We start from the raw sequence: 21,061 nt of genomic DNA, 5'->3' as shown, positions 1-21,061 counted from the left end.
ACATGACTTTACTCATATGGCTGGTGCCTCAGGGGAAGTGCCTTGGGATGGTGTGGACAGAGAGAGATGTGTAGGGAGAGAGAGAGCTAGGCCTCTCTCTTTCTGCATGTAGTTTCTCATTACTCAGTAGTCATCCGAGTTTCCTATATGGTGACTAGATCCTGAAGACAGTGAAAATGGAAGCTGCAAGGTCTCTTAGGGCCTAAGCCCATAAGTCACATAAGATCTCCTCCTTGGGTCAGAACAAGTTCCGGGGCCAGCCTAGGTTCCAGAGAAGAGGATATAGATTGACATCTTGATGGTAAAAAACAAAGTGGCATGAACTTACAGGAATGGGGGAATTGTTGGTAGTCATATTTACATATAATTTACTACTCCATATACAGAAAAATGATACCAAGTGGACTCTTCTTGAGGGTGGGTGCAATTAAAATTCTAAGGCTTTTTGGAAATTTTGTATTTAACAATATTATCTAATTCTTATATATACATTTTATATATATTCTTATATAGTTATAGTAATATAAAGCAGGTTATAGTTTTATATAAAATATGGCACCTATTGAAGAGAGAATGAACATTCGTTGCTTTTAATCATGATCTGTGGTTTTGTTTTTAAGTCTTATGATCACACATAATTTTAAAATTTGTGTATATCTCCTTTACTTTAATAATTTTAAGTTGGCAAAAGCACCATTCCCAATCACAAATACACAGCAGTTCTACGATTTTCTGTTTCTGAATGGCTGTTTTGTTTTGTTTTGTTTTGTTTTGTTTTTTGAGACAGAGTCTCGGTCTGTGGCCCAGGCTGGAGTGCAGTGGCGTGATCTCGGCTCACTGCAAGCTCTGCCTCCCGGGTTCACGTCATTCTCCTGCCTCAGCCTCCCCAGCAGCTGGGACTACAGGTGCCCGCCACTACGCCCGGCTAATTTTTTGTATTTTTAGTAGAGACGGGTTTCACCGTGTTAGCCAGGATGGTCTCGATCTCCTGACCTCATGATCCACCACGCCCAGCCTCTGAATGGCTGTTTAAAGACAATCCTAAATTATAACTTAGTTTGACTTAGATCGTAAATAATTCAAGAGTGAAGTTTAACTTGCTACTATTTTAAAAGCATGTTACCTTACAGATCATCCATAAAATGTGAGAAGTGTTAAGTGTTAATCTTTATTTGATATTACACATAAACCACACTAAAATGCCTTTCAATAAGTAAAAGGAACTATTTTAAATACAGGGAATTCTAATTAGATTGACATAGTTAAAGCCAAAAATATAAAGTAGACATTGCTACCTTATCTTCAACCCTTGCCTTTAAGAGGCAAATAAACACAAAACACAGGTGAATCTTGCTTGGTTCTGAGATAGTGAAGGAATTTCCCCAGTATTTAAATATATTCACATAACCAGTTATATAAATCTAAATATAAAATCAATCTCCAATACGTTTTCACCATCTTTGTGAAAAGTTGAACATTACTAACGAAGTCTAATCATGTCTTTAGAAACGGTAAACAGTGATAGCATTTACTGAATTGGAATTACTATTAAAATTCAAAAAACTGAACATATTCATTTAACCGCAAGCCAGTCTTAGTTTCACATCAGGACTGCTCAACAAAATATTCTGTCAGTTATTCATGATCTGAATTTTGGTGTGTGAGGTCTATTAAATTACGGTACACATAAAAAAGTCATAAGACATTTCTGTTTTGTAATAAATAAGGCAGTGGCCGATTATTATTCATTAGTAGCTTTTTTGAGATAAGCTATCAGGTCTGCTCTTTCTGCCTTCTTCTTAATGCTGGCAAAGATCATTTTGTTCCAGAGATGTGCTTTTTGGGATTCTCCAAATACTCCATCAGTGTATCCTCTCCCCAGGTGATGCCTTTGTTCTTATTGGCATCTGTGTAAGATAATCCAACAGCTTGACCTGTCTTCCATCCGAAGAGACCGTGGAGATTAGGCCCAGTCCTGTGCTTGCCTGCCTTTTCCACAGTGTGGCACTGGGCACCCTTCTGAATACAAATCTTCTTGCCTTTCTCAACATCATCCATATTTAATCCTCTCTTTTGTTGCTTGTGCTATGAAGGATGACACTCAGAAGCTGGATGCCACACTCTCTGTATATTCTTTTCGAGTCAACAAAAAAGTTGGGCTTTGAAGTTGAGCACATACATGAGTTTGAATCTTAGCTCTGTCTGGTCATAGCAGAAGGACCTTGAGCAAGTTTCACTTTTCTCTGCTGTATTTACAGGATTATTGTGAGAATTAAATAAGTCTATATATATAAAGTGCTTAGAAAAGTGCCTGGTGCACAATAAGCACACAATAAATATCAGCTTTAGAAATATACATTATCAGTAGCTATTATTATGTAATATAAATTATAGGTAGCTATTGTAATAGCAACACCTTTGGCTTATACCTCCTGGACCTGTAAAGCTCTGTGGTTTTATTAAGCTTAATCATTAATCCTGATTACTTCTCCTGGCTCCCCTACCTCCCGCCGAGTAAAAGTAGGAAGTTATACTTACTCCTTTATAGGTGTAAGAACTGGCTGATTAACAGGAGTCCTAAAGAAGTGATTTACCAATGTTAAAAAAATTGAAACCCATATTAAGAAATATAATTTCTACTGTATCCAGGACATGGACACACAGACACTCACCCACACATGATACTGTACAAATGTTTCATGAAGAATACTTATCCTGAATTTATGCTTTAAACTTTTTTTTTTTCTATTTTTCAGTGAATCAACAGCAACAAAATGTTGGTTGTGCCCCATTGCTATTAATTTCATTACCTACCAAAGGGTTCTAAGCTATATCTTACGGTCAGTGGAGAATAGGCTACTAACACATTAGACTTTATGCACAGGAATTGTTTCAGGTGTGGTGCTATAAGAATATGTCACATGTAATTTCCAATCTGGTTGGCTTGGTTACAGAGCAGATTGCTCTTTCAGAAACACACCGTGACCTCCCTACTCGAGGCTTCATAAACTCTTTCAGTGAGACATAGCAGTCTAGGAGAGGCATGTGTACAGTAAGGGTTATGATTTTTTGGTACTATAATAAGCAAAGTGCCTTTTTGTTTATTTGGAGCTACATGAAGCTAGGCCGGAATTCCAGCTTCATAACTTACTATCTTGTATTTTTGAGCAAGATATTTAAACTCAGTTTTGGAGTCTTAGTTTTTTGATTTAAGTAATACACAAATAGCATGATATTGGCACATGGAAGACAATGAGAATTCATTTCATGCCTTCTCCCCTGATCACGGATCACAAACTCCAGAATTCATAGTTATTATTAGTTTGCGTGTTTTATATTTTTGGAGGAAAGCTAAAATTTGGTAGAATATCAATTCTATATTAACACACTGTAGTCAAACCCTGTTTTTAAATGCAATTTAATTTCTGCAACCACTGATGATCCCAATATTCTATCAAATACTAGGTAATAGTTATTCATTATTTTAGAATATGGATCTGAATTATAAAATAATTTTGCATTCTAAGGTCTTATATACTAAGATTTGGATTAACTTCCCAATTATCAACACAATTGTAGGAAATGTCCTGAGAAAAAACATTTCTAACTATTGTGTAGCTTATAATTTAAAAAATAAACATGACTTGGAAAATGCAAGGACTACTTTTCTTCTTGGGTGGTGAATTAAAGGTGATCAGAATTCTAATGACGCTGGACAGTAGGATTTTCAGAATCAGTTTCCTAGGGTTCAAGAAGTCAAACGGCAAATAACCAAGGTCCTTGGTTGATCTGACCATCTCAGCTATCTCAAGATATGTAAGATGACTTAGCTGGCGCATCTCTAGGATGGGTGGGTCATTTAAAATGTTCTGCCCTCGAGGCTGGGATTTTGTGCGTGTAAATGGTGGGGAGAAGGCGGTGACACATTTTTCTCCCTCCCGCAGTGCCACCCGGCGCAGGGCCGCCGCCGCGGCGGCAGCTCCCACGTGGCAAGTTCAGATTGTGCAGCGCCTGGCCGGGGGCGGCGGGCGGGACCGCAGACCCCTCCCTCCGCTCTCCGGCCCTTCCCTCTGGCCGGCCCGGTCGCCCGCTTGGTCCTCCACCGCCAGGGGGCGGGCGCGGCTTCCCGGCGGCGGGGGCCCATTGGTCGCGGTGGGGAAGCGTGGGAGGAGGCCCAGCGGCGAGCTGGCTTTCTCCTGGCCACTTGCGGGGGTGAGGGGCAGCCGGAGGAGTCCGAGAGAAAGCCGAGGCGCGAGCTGGAGGCGGCGGCTCCCGTCGGCCTCCGGCAGGACTGAGCGCTGGGAGGCCGGAAGGCGGGCGCGCACGGCGGAGAGGCGGGCGGGAGGCCGGTGAGACGGCTGGGAGGCGGACGGAGCCGGGGCTCAGGTTCGGGGAGGGATGGAGGAGTTCGGGGGGGCCGGAGGCCCACCTACGTCCTCAGTCTCCGCGCACTCTGCGGTCACCGGCCGGGGGCGGGCCCCGGGCCCGGCCGCGTTGTCACGGCGTGTCCGGACGTTGGAGAGGGCGCAGGCGGGACCGGGGTCCCGGAGAGCCGCTGGCCGGGGTTCCCGGCCGCCGCCCCGGTGTGGGCATCCCTGGGCTCCGCGGAGACGGGGCGGCGTCTGCACCTGGCGCTGGCACTCGGCGCCCCGGCCTGGGGCGAGCACCTGGGTCGCGTCTTCCCCAGGTTGGCGGTGGCTCACGCCCCTGCAGCGTGTAGGCTGAGAGCTCCGAGAGATGGGGACGGAGTTGGGTGTTGCATTTCAACTCCATAGGGGGCCGTTTTGACTCACTTGTAAAGTTTTAGTGTCGCCTATACTAGAGGTACTTTTGGTTTTTTACAACCTATCCAGCCCTTTGATGTTCGGTGTCTTTTCTTTTTCTTCCCATTTGTTTGCTACTGCCCTCACCGCTCGGGACCACGGATGATGATTAGTGGCCCTAGATCTGAATATGTGAGTGACGGATTGGCAATTTGAGATTGAGAGCTCCAGCTGTTTTACTTGTGGGAGGAGCGGTTTCCATCATCCTCTACCTTTTTTTTTTTTTTTTTTAAGAAAAAATATTATTGCCTATAATACAGAACTGCTATCTAATTGATAGGACTTTTCCTTTGTTTCTTTTTGGCCAACATGGTGAAACCTCGTCTCTACTAAAAAATACAAAAATTATCCAGGTGTATGTATCTATCTATCTATATATATGTATGTATCCATATATATATGGATACAATGACATAAATATTAGATTGCTTACTGTGTACTAGGCACTACCAAATGGTTTCATGTGCTCATTTATTCTCACAATAGCTCAGTGAATAAGTCCTTTTATCTTTCCCAGTTTTACAGATGAAAATATGAACTCCCAGAGAGTAAAAGTCGATGCTGATAGCAGAGGCCCAGACCCCTTGGACTTGTGGCCAATTTGCAGTTACATTTTCTTAAGTCTTGGGAAACGTTGCTATTATTCATACAGTATCTTACAGAGTACCAGCAGATCTCTATTGAATTTAGAAAATAAAAGTTAATCACTTACTGAAAGCCATTTAACAAGAAATTGGCAGAATCAGCAAATCAGCATCCGGTTTTGGTCACTTCATCGACCTGTACCTCTTTCTAGAGGCCACTAGTAGTCTCTGGTGTTTCTTGGCTGTTTAGCAATTAAGTCACAAGGTTTTCAATTTTATACAGGTGTTAGAAGCTTTGTTTCGCAGATTCTTGTAATGTTTTCTCAACTCAATAAAGACTAGCATTTCTTCATAGGAAGAAATAAGAGTTGGAGCCAATAAAAGTTCAGTCCAGCGGTTCTCAACCTGAGGACCTCTCTGAATTACCGATGGGAACTTTGTAAGAGGGACACAGGAGAGGTTCTTCTAAATCCTCATTGTAAGGGGCTTATGTTTCAAAACGGAGTAAAAATAAGACACTACTGGCTTAAAGTGATTTTAAAAATAAACTTAATGGATGTTTTATTACAATTACAAAGTTTTAATATGGATTGCTGCCTTAAGCATTGTCAACTAATCTTTCATAATTTATGAAGATACATTAAAAAGGAAAAGGAAATTGGAAAAGAGAGCCAAAAGGTTAAGAGGCTATGGAATGGCAAAAAGTCATGTTCCCTGTGTGGGTATCATAAGACTCATGTATTTTTCACCATATATTTTAGGTTTTAAATGATTCATCTCATTTTTCAAAAATTTTTATACTCTTAAAAATATTGGAATGCCTACCATGTGCCAGTAATTGTAGATATCATGGATACTATGAATAAGACAGCCTGGGCACTCACAAAGCTACTTTATTTTCTCTAAGGCAGGGAGTCTTTTTTTTTTTTAATGCCCATTTCTTAAAGCTGAAAGGTGCAAGACCCAAATAGCAAAAGATTTTTGTGTTAGCTCTGAGCTAGATTTTTGTGAGACCTTGGTATAATAGCAAAAGTTTGTCTTGAATTTAGTCCAGAAGCATCTTTATTCTTAGGATCAGATGATCAGGATTTGAAGCATTGATTCTGTATTTAGTTATTTCAAGAGTGGCACTGACTAAATTACTTAATATCATGCAGTACTTTATTAATCTGATTGAGTAGACTGAACCAGGTAATTTCCGAAAATCTTTAAACTTTTAAAAGGTTTTGTACTTTCTTTTAATGCAATTCTTTGAGACACAATCAGCTGACTTCCTCTCAGAGGAGGAAATTAAGTGTAATACCCCTAAGTCTCTCCAGTGTACCCATTAATATTCTTTCTTTTTCTTCTTCATTGGCCTGCTCCATTTGATTGAAACTATTCTTATATTTCCCTTATTTTTAATCTAATTTTGAAAATCTGCTATTCATGATTTTTCTAACTTTAGTGAGTTTTTTTTTCCAATTTTCTTTTTTAAATTAAATTCCTGTAACAGAATTTTTCATTTTATTTTTAAATTATTTACAAAGACAGGGCACTGTTCTGCAGACTGGAGTGCAGTGGTGTGATCATAACTCACTGTAGCCTTGAACTCCACCTTAGCCTGTGGAGTAGCTAGGTTTACAGGCATGCGCCACCACACGCGACTAATTTTATAATTTTTTTTCTTAAAAGACGGGATCTTATATTTTGCACAGGCTGGCCAAATCTGCCCTCAAGTGATCCTTCCACCTCAGCCTCCCAAAGCTCTGGGATTACAGACATGAGCCCCTATGCCTAGCCAGATTTTCCATTTTAAAGCGTGGCATTTAGCACGTTCACAATGTTATGAACCGTCACGTTTCTAAAAACATTTTCATCACCCCAAAAGGAAACCCCACATTCATTAAGCAGTTGTTGTTCATTCCCTTCTCCCTGCCAATCCTCGGCAACCGCTGATCTGCTTTCTGCCCCTATAAATTTATCTATTCTGGATTTTCCTAAAAATCGAATAATTCAATATGTGTTCTTTTGTGTCTGGCTTGTTTCACTTAGCATGTTTTAGAGGTTCGTCCTCTAAATCAGCAGGTATCAGTACTTCATTACTTTTTATGGGTGAGTAATATTCCATTCTGTATTCCATTCATATACACCACATTACATATATATCATTTCATTGATATGTACTGCATTTTGTTTATTCATTTGTTTAATTTTTGTGTGCTATTCAGAAAGTTATATGAACATCTCTAAATTGATTTTCGTCATAATCTCTACAAGGCTTGCTAAAGCAGTGTTATGGTGTCAGGTGTGCTACCTAACATACCATTCATTACCTGCAGTTAAGTGATTATTAAATGAGTTTTGAAGGACACAAGGTCAACAAAAATGGATTTTTAAGTTGGTTCAGTTGATAACGTGGTGTGGTTTGGTTCTGTGTCCCCACTCAAATCTCATCTCAAATTGTAAGCCCTGTGTGTCGAGGGAGGGAAGTGATTGCATCATGAGGGCGGCTTCCCTCATGTTGTTCTCGTGATAGTGAGTTCTTAACGAGATCTGATGGTTTTACAAATTGAAGTTTTTCCTGCGCTCTCGCTCTTCTCTCTCCTGCTGCCTTGTGAAAAAGGTGTTTGGCTTCCCCTTAGCCTTCCTCCATGATTGTAAATTTCCTGAGACCTCCCCAGCCATGTGGAACTGTGAGTCAGTTAAACTTCTTTCCTTTATTAATTACCCAGTCTCGGGTATTTCTTTATAGCAGTGCAAAAACAGACTAATACAATACGTTTTCACAAAATTTTACAATAGAAGCATGTTTAGAGTTTATTTGAACAAACAATTCATGAATTGAGCAGCTCCAAACCAGATCTGGGAGTTCCACCAGGGGAATCCAGGAGGGAGGCTTTTATAGGAGGGTCACGGATGTAAAGCAAAGAAAATATTTGATTGGCTACAGTTATACAGTTGTTTTATTTGGTCTGTCATGTTGGAAAGTCCCCTAGATGTGTAATTAGAAGTTTGTTGGATGTTTCTGATTGATTAAGCTTAAGTTCTCTTTTTCTTTAGCATAGGCATTTATAAGAAGTAACTTCAAATTTTGCTTATGTTTGCAAATCAAGTAAGATTGATGTCACTTATGAGGTCTAATTGGTTTTGTCTGCTCAGGGATTCTTCAGGCCTGGTTTCCGTTTTAATTTACTTCAGCAGTGCTAATTCTCATTCAGTTTTTTTGGTACAAATGGTGTGCCAATACTGCATTTCATCCAGGACCCTTGGGCGATGGAACCATTCTGTTTCTCCATTTCTTCATTTGGAGGGTGTGACTGATGGAATTATGCCTACCCTGGTGCACTTAAATTCTGCAGACTACTTCAAAACAGCATAAGTAGAGTGGATACCTAAGGGAATTCTTAAACATGTAGAACAGGAACCTATAACTTCTCATCTAGTACAATGTGAGATAGTTACATGAGATGAAGATAGCAGTTCTACTGTATGTAAATGTGTACCTTTCTCTAATCTCATTTTAGCAGTTTATGAGTGGGACACTTCATTACCCCATTTATGTTCAACCTCCAATAGTTAATATATTTCACTTTATTGTTGTCATTGTTTCTAAGAATAGCGATTTCTTTCTGTCCATCCATTCATTCATCTATCTATCTCTCCCTGGATGGTGTACTGTAGGATTAAGGTAGCTTAGATCACAAATGTTTAAACAACTGTAGAACTCAGAGCAGGCAAAACTGGATGTCATTTTGTAGAGTTCTGTCTTATTTTCTGTTTTGGGTGTGTTTGTGGTCTTGGTTGCAGAAATCCAATCACCATTTCATTTCGTTAAGTGGATTATAACTTTTTAAGCAAAATTCTGCTTTGGTAGATAATAAAAACTGCAAGAAGACGTTTGAATAATATTAAATCTAGTACTCTGGTTTAACCACTGCAAACAGGAGTTCTTTATTATTTATTCCTCACCACATTTTCTCCAGATTTATCTGTTGCCCACCAAAACTGAAGACCTGTTCTGGAGGCAGGTTGACTGTTCCAGAAAGAATGAAAAATCTTGTCATGTGAATTTTACTTTTGAACTTTTTTGGTTTAGATCTGCCTTACCTTCCCCTCCCCCCCACAGCCTTCCCTGTGTGTTTGGATTGGTGTGCTGTAGATCTGAAGCTCTCAGATCTGAGTACGAATGACAGTCATCTGGGGAGCTTGTTAAACATACAAGAGTTTTAATTCCACTCCTAGGGATTCTGATTCTCCAGGTCTGCAGTTGGCTCAGGAGTTTGCATTTAAAAAAACACACTAGTAATTCTGGTGTGCATGCTATAGGTAACCCTGGAGTAAGAGGTTCAAAGAACATATGATGTTTCATTGAATCTGTGATGCCATAGATGGTAAGGGTCAGAATCTGGTAGCTTTCAGCTGCATGACTCCTAAGCCCTGATTTCTAATCTTGTGGCTAATTTGTTAGTCCTGCAAAGGCAGTCTAGTCCCCAGGCAAGAAGGAGGTTTGTTTTGGGAAAGGGCTGTTACCATCTTTGTTTAAAACTATAAACTAAGTTCCTCCCAAAGTTATGGCCTATGCCCAGGAATGAACAAGGGCAACTTGGAGGTTAGAAGCAAGATGGAGTTGGTTAGGTCAGATCTTTTTCACTATTTCAGTTATAATTTTGCAGTGGTGGTTTCACTACTAAGAAATAAAAATGTGGTTGTAAGCCTTATCCTGAGTTTAGTTAAAATGAGGGAAGCAAAATGCAAAATGAGTTTAGTTAAAATCAATAAGGTATTAAGTGCCTGGCAACCAGAGGTTCCTCTTATTATCTTAACAGGTTATTATGAAGCATAGTGGATATGAGATTTTAAAAAATTATAAAGCAACAATTCTTCAGATCTTTTACCATGTAAATTATTTGATTGCAATGAGGAGTTTATATAAGGTATCCTTAGTTGACATCTATTTGTAATGAAAATTGTACTGATGACCTTGTTTTACAATGCAACTTAGGTGTATATGGGGGTGTAATAGACTCCAGTTTGGCCCCATATTAATTTCATCCTACTCATTTCCAGTCATTTAGATGTTGCTGGCTCAGTTCAGAAGTCTGATTTCTATCCTCCTTGTATTTCAGTGATTTCTGTTTTGTAATTATAGTCCACTGAAATAGTAAGGTGTGGCATAATCATTTGATGTCTACCCTTTTTTTTTTTTTTTTGCCACTTTCCTGTTAGAGAGTCCACAGCCTTCATTAATGCCAGCTAGGTGATTATACACATATATACCAGCCACGTAGCGTCTTGTACTGAGTAGTGGTAGGATGTAGTGGCAATATTTGGGGTAAACACCAAATCTGTGTCAGTGTAAACCTGAACTTCGGCTGCCAACTCAGAAATGCTGTAGTGGCATATTGGGTACTGAATGAGGGCGTATCTGTAGGTTAGAACAAATCTTTCCCCATTAATGAGAATTCAGTGAAGAGCAACCCCACCTGCTTAAGGTGCTTCCTTCAGTAGTATTAGCTTGGAAAACAAAATATCTTTGTTAGGAAAAAGTTGCCTACCCATGTTATATTTGGGTATAGAGGAGCAGAAGAACACATCCATTTAGTTTTTAGCTCCTTGAAGTGTTTTTGGAAGACATGGTTAAATACTTGTTGATCCACTAAATACCAGATTTATGAAAAGGAAAGAATAACTGTAGGTCTCTTTAGCTAATTCACATTGATTGAAGGGGTTGTACTATGAATTCTTAACATTGAGATGAATCATATTGGAATACTTATGTTCTCAGGATGTAGTATGTATGGTCTGTCAGGCTTGGCTGCCTCTCCCTACACTAAGTCTTTGGGTAAAAGTTGGCCTAGATGGGGCACTTTCATGATTCAGCTGAGCACTTTTGCTAACCTGTTTTTAAGTGGAGGGAGAAACAGGTATTATATTTTACCAATTTCATTCTTAGAAGAATGGAGTTTTATCTAAATTGCTGTAGATAGAAGTTTTCTGAAGTGTTTTTCTCCATTCACTGTCAGGAGCGCCAAATGAAAAGCAAGGTAGAGCAGTTTATGGTGGATTGTGGAGGAAAGCTAAACTTGCCTAGTATAATCCCAATTTGCTTCATATCTGGCATTGGTTAACATTCTAGGGGAAATTTAAAAACACTTTTTCGCTCATTTGTGCTTTTCCATAGTATACTTCTAATTCTATTTCTGTTTCTTAGCCATGTTTAGATGTTCTCTTTTAAATGTAATTTCAATATGATGCTACTTAAGAAAATAAGAAAAGCCAGATGATGTTGATTCAGAAAACTGTCAAAAATCCAGGCATAGATCATCTATATTCTTTTCCCAAGATTTTCAATAGAACATTAAACATTTATTTTAAAACACTTATTGGTTCACTTGACCCATTGTTTATAAGGTTTTGGTCTATTGCTTTATGGGGGGGCACTGCAGAAGGAGTGGATACATTTACATCATAATCATTGGTGATCTTTTGAAAAATTGGTCATTCTTAGTATTATAGAATTCATATGGATCACCTCTCCCCGCACCCCCAATTTTGTTTTTGTTCCTTTTTTTCCCTTTTCAAAATGTGAGTTTAGCTGGATTCTTTAAAAATCTGGGATACTTTTCTAGTTGCTGGTAATCATGTAAAAATCTCCCTTTATTCGTGATCAAGTCATACCCACCTCCAAATCTGTATAACAGGAGTGTGTGAGTGTGTGTGTGTTAAAATGGTGGTTTCTTTTAAGAGTGTATCTTCTAGGATTTGGTATCCTGCTAGTATTAAATACTTTCTCAAGTTAGTAACTAGATTTTTCTTTCAAGCCTTTAGTGTTAAAAACACCAAATTTTGTTAAATTTACAATATTTCTAACACAATGATAGCAGCTCAGATATCCTACTCAGTTTTTAAATGTTAATATTTTTTCAAATGAATGCAGTCATCTTATTCCTTTCCATTTTGTTATTTCAAAAATGTAGCCAGCTTTGCAAAGATGTGTGTATAGTTGCATTCAAGGGAGACAGGGTACTTGACAGCAGTCTGTATGTGCAATAGTAATAACTTGTTATTAAAGGCAAGGTTTTTTAAAGCTAAATATTCGGAATTTTAGAAGTTTGTTAAGCATTAGATGCATGTTTACTTCACTCTTTTTTTAAGCCTATCACAAAAATAATCCCATATAAACACTCACATAAAGGAAATAGTAATGTAAGTTTTTTCCCAAGAACATAATTTTTATAGTTACTGAAGTGTAATATAGTGAGATTAATTTTTATTGGTTTCTTTATATTTCCTGGGATTGGTTTGGAAACATAACAGCATCTAGATTTGTTTCCACCTTTGCTATAGATGGATAGCTTCATCTACAGGAAGGGAAGGACTTTATTCTTCCTTTTGAAGAGGATCCATTCTGTTGTTTCTCATGGAATTGTGCTTCTTTCTGTGGAGATCAGATTATGAAAATGTTTGAAGAACACGTATGGAGCACAGAAATTAGGATTGTTTCATCTGTCCTGCATCTGTAGTAGTACTTCTAAGAGGACCTGTCGAAGCCACGTGGAAGTTGTATGTCCTGCACGTAGCCCAGCAAAAAAAGTTGGACTATTAGAGCCTGGTTGGGAAAGATGTTTATTCCTTTATTTTTAAATTTTATATTTTTATTTCTTTTTATTAGGGGTTGACAAAGTACAACCCCTAGGCCTATATGGCCCACAAGCCAAAACTGGTTTTCACATTTTTAAGTGGTTTGAAAAAAAAATCAAAAGAAGAATAATTTTGTGACACATGAACATTTTATGAAATGTAAATTTCAGTGTCCATAAAGAAAGCTTTATTAGAATATAATTAGACCCATTCGTTCACATGTTGGCTATGGTTGCTCTCTAGCTACAACTGCAGAGTGGCGTAATTGCAATGGAGATTATATGGTCCATAAAGCCTAAAAATATTTACCATCTGGCCCTTTTACAGAAAGAGTTTGCCAACAGTTGCCCTGTTTTACTCACATAAAAGTAGTTATTTATAGCAAACACGGTATTTTTAAAAAAATACTATGCTTTTGTTTGTAAATGCAACATCAGAGTAACCTACCCTAGTGACTCTTTGAGTTGTAGCATTCTTTTGATTTTAGTATTATCTCATTTTTCTCTTTTACTTTAAATGCTCTGGGGATAAAAATTTAATTTTTTACATTCTGTTCTTGAGGGGGTCTGTATTAGTCTGAGTTCTATAGAAAAACAGAGCCAATTATATATATATATGTGTGTGTGTGTGTGTGTGTGTGTGTGTGTGTATACATATAGCTCTAGATATATAGACATATATTCCTTATAATGCATATGGAGATAGCTTCATTTATATATAGGTATATGATTTATATGTGCGTGTTTGTGTGTGTATATGTATGTTTATTATAAGGGATTGGCTCATGAGGTTATGAATGCTGAGAAGTCCAAGATCTGACAAGTTGGCAAGCTCTGACAGTCCAGGAGAATGAATGGTATAGTCTGGTCTGAGTCTGAAGGCGTTGTCTCAGTTTAAAGATAGGCAAAGAAGGTGAATTCTCCCTTACTTATTAGAATCCCTTATTATTAGAATCATGGGAACTTTCTAAGTTGGTTCGGTTAAAATTGTCATTTGTCCAGCACTGAGTTGAAGTAGGATTGAATTGAATGATAGTTTCTCTATATGTAGAGGATAACTTGTAGTATTTTCCTCTGGTTTAATTAAGTGCTGTTTGTTAATATTAAGTAGGTACGTCAAAGGGTGTATTTGTACGTTTAATTTTCTTGTATCATTTCTATTTCAAGGAGGGGTTCCAATGCACAAGCTTAGTCATTTTGGCATACTGTTAAATTGCTGGAGTGGGTAGTTTGCAGCAATTCCCAAAGCAGTTTGCAAAAGCCAAGTTGATTGGCATGACATTTTATCAACAAGCCTCTTATATTAGACTGTGTCAGTGAACAGCTGGAGTGAAAAGGAAGTGGATTTGTTTGTAGCGTGAGCTTCTTACTTACCCTTCATGTGACCCTAGAGAAATCCCCTGATCTCATATATGCTGCTGTTTTAATACCCCCAGCAACTAGACGCTGGTGGAAAGATTACATAAAATAAGGATGTGTGTGAATTGCACTGACATAAGTATGTATTCATACTTGGTTTATGTTAACTGGCAAGAAATCCCCCTCCTGGTAAATAATTTTTTTCATGACAATTTTATCAATATAGAATGATGTTTCTGTGGTTTATGTGATTTAGTCCACTTCCCAAGGAAATAATGGAAGTATCACTTGACCTTCGATTTTACTCTATTGTTCTTGAAGTTCATTGATTCTAGAACAATGACTCCTTATTCACATAGTAGCTTGATTTCTACCAGAGTAATAAAACTTGACTAAATTAGATCAGAGTAGATAGTGGGGCCAAAGGAATGTTTAAATTGTAAACCATGTAAAGAAGTTTAGTACGTCCCATCTGAGGCCCTAGTTCAGGCGCTCTTTCCAGCTGCAGTGTTTCATTGCCCAGCAATATCGTGGTGGCTGTCCTTGCTGTTGAATCTCAGGTGATTATGAACCTTACATATTAGCAACTGGATTTGGTTCAGTGACATATATTTATCAAAAACACTAAAACAAATTTTGGCCTATGTAACACGTTTTGGAGCAAATGTATAAATGTACTATCTAAGTTGAGTTTTGGGTTTTTTTTTTCCATCCTAAAAATATCCTTCTATGACTCATTTTCTGGTTTTGGTAAGTGGCTCTAATATCTGTATTTCTACCTTTTAATGAACATTCTTATATATAAGCCCTTTCACCTGTTGCTTCTAGGTTTAGAGTTCTGAATCTCTAGCAAAGGCCTTTTTCTCCCTTTACTATTGTGCTCCTTTTCTCTGGACCTGTTCAATCCTTGTTTAATTGTTGATGGTTTTCAGCCTGAAGTTTCCATTAAGTTTTTGCTTCCCTCCCCCATATAAGATAATTGTATGTAAATATTTTCTTTGCTTTTACATGCTCCCTCTAAGAAGACAAATAGGAATGATTTAGAATTAGCACATTATCATCACACATAGATGCTCCTGGATTTGCTCCCAAGTATATTCAATACTCCTATGCTGATTTAGATTCTTGAATCATTAATTTGCTTCTTAAGGAAATTAATTGAGGCATGTTATGGCTGAGATTTAATTTGATGAGATTTTAATTTAGAAATTTTACTAAATGTGAATTCTCTGAGACTTTTTAATGGAAAACAGTTGTATTCAGCTAGACAATCATCATTGCTTATACTGTGGTCTTAGGGATAAGTTTAGAAACAGGCTTGTTGGGAGATACAAACAGGTGGCAGGTACATGCAGCAGCCACTGCAAGGTGTGGTCTGAGCAGGCCATGGAAACAGTGAAATAGAACATCAAGTACCTGGTGCGTAACTGCTTGTCACACTATCAAAGAAATTTTCCTAGGTCACGCTCAGATAAGAGTGAAGTTATTTTGGAATATTAGCTAGCAGGAAAAGCATGTATGTGTTGTGAAAGCTGAGTTCAATTTTGCCAGAAGCCAACAGAGGATTTATAACCAGTTGGGGTTTTCATTTAAAAAGCGGAGGTTTTTTTCTGCTTTTATGTGATGGTTTGTGGATACTTCAGTATCTTGTTTCCTTTTAGTATTTTCCTAGCCTGTGGCTAAGTAGTTGAAATAGATATATAACATTGACTTTTTCTATTACGTGGAAGCTGTTCAGATAATCAACAAAGGAAATCAATAACACACAACTCAGTTTAAGTGTCTTTTTTTCTTTAGGATATGTTGTGCAGAAGAAAGAGAGCTAGCCTAAGAGCATTGGACTTTTGGGAGCTGTCCAGACTCCCCCACCCCGCAGAACCCCCTTAAGCCCACCTGCCTAGTCCAGTGAATAAAAAAAGTTCATGTCTCACTTCTTTTCAGTGTCCTTCAGGGATGTGCCATTATTATTATTTTCTTGACACATTCTGTGAATTACTAGATCAGGCAACAATATTGAAACATAAATATCAAAATACAATCTAAAATAGAGAGATATGTACTACTGGCAAATGTGATTCATCCATCAAAATTTCCTTTTGAATTCCATTCCTTTACAATAGGTTGAGTTGACTGTGGAAGCTCTCCAGCTAAACTTGAATGTGGCTTTCTTATTAAACTTACTTATTTTTTCATTTTCTTTTCAAAGTGTCACCTATTTTGAGTTATTTCTTAAGATGAAAACACCCATGCACATACAGATTTTTTCCCAGCATCTGTTTCTTGTTGATCTTACAGTAATATCAGAGAATAGTTAATCCATTTGATGTATTAACATTACTCTGTCAGTCATGATAATTGCTGGGATATTTAAAATTGCAATTCTGTACTTCTTAACGTATTATTTTACAAACTTAAATCGAAAAACATGAAGAGGTCCCTGGTATTGAAATCGGAAGCCCTTGCTGTAAATGCTTATGGTAGTGGCACTTGAATTATGTCATATCAAAAATGAAGTGGCATCATGTACTGGAGTGAGCCAGCTGACCTCAATTCTTGCCCCATGTCTACAAATAATTTGTTCCACAACTAGATAAGCAGCTTAACCTCTTTGGACATCATCTGCAAACTGAAGGTTTGGAGCTAAATATCAAAAGTTTCTTATAGATGCATAATCCATGAGAATAAGAAGGCATTCTCTTCTATTCACAAGCTTGATAACACACTTTCACTCTTTGGTCATTCAGTTGGAGAGCTGAGGACACAGCAGGATAAGACAGACCCTCCTTGAGGTCTTATGGTCCAGTGGAAGACAGGCCCAGTGATGAGATTTTTTTTTTTTAATGCCAATGTTGGCATAATACTTAGAAATGTCATAAAATTTACTAGTTTATATGCCCCATTTCAAACTCAATCTAAGGAGGAATGTTTGTTCTAGAGCTAATGATACTTGCTTTTTGTTTTGATTTTTTAGGAGCATATTAATGAAAAGCACCATAGACTGAAAAACCAAACATGAGGGTAGCAGGTAAGATACTTAATTTAGTAGAAGTAGTTGTACTTTTTGTGTAACCTGTTTGTTAAAGAATGACTAAAGGAGAGGTTAAATAATCTTTCTCTATATTGAGAAAGTTAAACTGAAATAAACTAAATTATTCAGCCCTTTATTTTTAGGTAGTTGGCAAATCACAAATTGGACATTTAGTCAGTATTACATACGTTTTTTTTTTTGTTCAAGTCTTTTGTTGAAATTACACGTTGAGCTTCTTAAATCTGAAAATCTGAAATGCTCCAAAATCTAAAACTTTATGAGCAGCAACACATGATGCTCAAAGGAAATGCTCATTTGAGTATTTAGGGTTTCAGATTTTCAGATTTGGGAAGTTCAACTGGTAAGTATGATGCAAATATTCTAAAATCTGAAAAAAGAAATCTGAAGACTGTATATAATGCCCATATAAAGAATGGTTTGACAACCTAGGGAGGCTGATTTTTGTTTTTGCTGTGTTCTAGCTTCTTGAGAAAAATGAGTTGTAAGGTTTTAAAGTTTAAATGTCTCATATGTATGTACTTAAGATGTGTGTGAAGGATTGGATAAAATACATGTTTTTGCTCAGTATTTGTTCAAGTTTAATCTGCAAAAGTGAGATTATGTATAAGAACTTTAATCTGTTTATTAAGCAGCATATTGAGAAAATTGAAAAACACCACTAGATGTTCATAATATTAAGGTAGTTATATTTAAATATTCTAAAAAGACACGTTTATAAATAACTGGAGGGGCTGATGACCTCTTGCTATGTAGTAAAAATAAGTCTGTTTTTCCCCATCCTTCCCATCAACCAAAGCCCTAGAAGAAATGCATTCTTTACGTGGAAATTTCTACTAAGCGTGTGCCCAACATAGGCAACTTGTAATTTCTCAAAATCAAGATAATTAGTCTTTTTCTTAACTGTCATCTCACCAGCAAACCAATTATTTTCCTAAAGGAGCATCTCTTAGAAATGCCTTAAGTCAAGCTGGATGAACAAACCAGTCTTCATACTGTGGTCATAATTGTATAGAATCAGGCGCAATTGATTAAACATCATGATTATTAAACAAAGATAACTGAGGGCTGTTACAAATGCTTTTCTAGAAACTTGAAAAACTGAATCTTGTGAAATTACAAAGCATTTTTTAAAAAAGTAACGGTACAATTGTTCAAGAAAAATATTCTCAGAAACGAAGAGCTTGTTTGTGGTTTAAATAAATGTGTTGCAGTGTCTTTTTATGTTGCGTGTGTGTGTGTGTGTGAATGTTCTTTGAGTACAGCAGGACTTACTATTTATGATGTCATGTCTCCAGATGATTTTTAAAGTACATTATTTAAGCATGGCAATTTGAAATAAAGTAAGTTTCTCTTTCTCACATAATTTTAAATTCATGTTATTTGAAATCAACTTTGTCATTTAGTCCATTTCTCTGGTTCTGACAATTCCCAGGTTAATTGATGAGTAATTATTCACTGAGTGCTTATTTTGTGTTTGGCACTGTTCCTAGTATAGGTCTTGAGGGAACTGCCTTGAATGAATGAATAAGGACAATTAGCTATTAATTTATTGCTTTTAACTAATTAATCTCTTCTAATTTTTTTTAAAAAATCTGATTGCTTTGAAATATCCTCATAGCCATTCTTCTTACAGTGAGGCATAAATTCTGAAGTTTGTACTTTTTGGCTTGTGAAAAACTGGAACACACTGAGATTAGTGCAGTCTGTGACTAGGAGGAAGAGGGAATCTTACGGAAAGCTAAGAATGGGAATTGTGGTTGGTTTGTTAGGCCCCATCAAGTCCAGAATGGGATGCTGGTTCTGGACTCAGGCCAGTTTTGGGGGCTATCTCTGTAACAGAAGCTGCAGAACTCTAACCCCATGGAGACTCTGCTAGTTTCTCCACCTCTAACTTTTGTCTGCCTTAGAGCTTTTCTTTCCTCCTAGTTCCTCTGATGGTTCAGTGTAAGTGAATAGGTATTGGTTTAAGACTCAATGTTGCCACTGACTAGTTATGTGACCTTAGGCAAATGATGTAAAATTTTAGTCCTGTTTTCCTTATTTGTAAAAGGAAAATAATGCCTTGCAAAGCTATGCAAATAAGATTATACTTATAAAGCATTTAGTTCTACAGAAGACACTAAGTAAACAGTATATGTGAGTGTCTATTATATATATATATATATATATATAAAATGTTTGTATATAGCTTTTTTAAAACTTTTAGGCTCAAGGGTACATGTACAGGTTTGTTATCTAGGTAAAATAAATTGAGTGTCACAGGGGCTTGGTGTACAGATTATTTCATCATCCAGGTAGTAAGCCCAGTACCTGATAGTTAGTGTTTTGATCCTCATCCTCTTGCCACCCTCCACCCTCAAGTAGGCCCCAGAGTCTGTTTTTCCCTTCTTTATGTTTATATGTTCCCTTCTCAGTGTTTAGCTTTTGCTTATGAATGAGAACATGCACTATTTGGTTTTCTGTTCCTGTGTTAGTTTGCTTAGTGTAATGGCCTCCAGCTTCATCCATGCTGCTGTATATAGCTTTTTTTAAAGGTAGGCTTACATTTAGCTTGGTATAGAATTTAGAATGTTCGTGCTATCGTCTTGATATTTTAATTTTTCAGTTTTGAACAATGAAGTTTTCATGTGACTGTTTTATGGGACAAGGAAAAGTTATCTCTGGTTGCATGTGCCTATGATTGCTAGAAAATAAGATGGTAAGACTATCATGTGACATGTAATTTTCGAGCTCTTGGTCTTAGTCTTAAATGATCAAGAAGGACTATGCCACCTGTTACCATTTACCTGCTTAGCAAACAGTTGTTGATAGTATTACTGTATACAGTGCACTCTGCTAGATCCCTGGGGAGAAGAGTTCAAAGCCTAACAGAATTTTGCTCTCTTATGCACTAAAAATGTAGGCAACTTGTAAGTTGCTCTTGAAAATAGGAAGCAGATTTTAGAGGGGACAAGGTAGGAAATGGAAAAGGGAGGCAGGGATTGATTAGTATTATAGTTAGACTTCCTCATTGCTCTTTCATTTCTACATTAATAATGTTTCTTTCAGATTTTTTAAGACTTTATTATTTTTAGAGCAGTTTTAGGTTCACAGCTAATTTGAGAGGAAGATGCAGAGATTTTCTACATACTCCCTGCCCTGCTCCCCACATAGTCATCAGTAGAGTATTTCTACACAGAAGTGAGTAGGCTGTGAGAAGCAGTAGCTTTCTGAGCATCATCAGTTCATTGAAGAGTCTGCCCACTTGGAGCTTTCCATGTAACTGTGTTATGAAGCATATGTGATAGGTACCAAATTATATCCTGTAGGAATGGAGAAGGCCTGTCTTAAGGTACTAAGGTATTAAGTATGAAGGGGGAAGCTTTGTTGATTGCCACACCAGGAGGGCTTATGTAGCTCCAGGAGATATGTTGGTTAGTGACAGGACAATAAATCTGTAACATGTCACTCGAGAATTCCTCGCTTAGCATGTCCTTAGGATGCTAAGGACATTGTGGCCTTAGCATCCCCAGAAGGTCCACTGTTTTTGAAAAATCCTATATAGTATTGCTCCTTTTATTTTTGAAGTATAAGGAATCTGCCATTCAACAAACTTGGTGGTGGTGTTCCATTAGTCATGACACT

General features: G+C 37.5%; 1 protein-coding gene and 1 pseudogene across 2 annotated transcripts in view; one reads left to right on the top strand and one right to left on the bottom strand.

The window, feature by feature from the left end:
* Window positions 1–1,741: 1,741 nt before the first annotated feature.
* On the bottom strand, window positions 1,742–2,058 carry LOC100606414 (annotated as a pseudogene).
* Window positions 2,059–4,052: 1,994 nt separating this feature from the next.
* FAM3C (family with sequence similarity 3 member C) overlaps window positions 4,053–21,061 on the top strand; it is a 47,307-nt gene continuing 30,298 nt past the window's right edge. Inside the window, exons 1-2 of one of the 2 annotated variants that reach the window (XM_030825870.1) lie at window positions 4,053–4,349; window positions 17,360–17,413. In XM_030825870.1, coding sequence (XP_030681730.1) covers window positions 17,401–17,413 — 13 coding nt within the window. In that variant the 5' untranslated portion in view covers window positions 4,053–4,349; window positions 17,360–17,400. Of the gene's footprint in view, window positions 4,387–17,359; window positions 17,414–21,061 lie in introns of both variants that reach the window. The other variant, XM_030825871.1, reaches the window with a different exon arrangement.

The sequence above is a fragment of the Nomascus leucogenys genome, chromosome 13 (genome assembly GCF_006542625.1).
Source record: "Nomascus leucogenys isolate Asia chromosome 13, Asia_NLE_v1, whole genome shotgun sequence".
NCBI classification, from domain to species: Eukaryota; Metazoa; Chordata; class Mammalia; order Primates; family Hylobatidae; genus Nomascus; species Nomascus leucogenys.
This window is presented reverse-complemented; position numbering and strand designations above follow the sequence as displayed.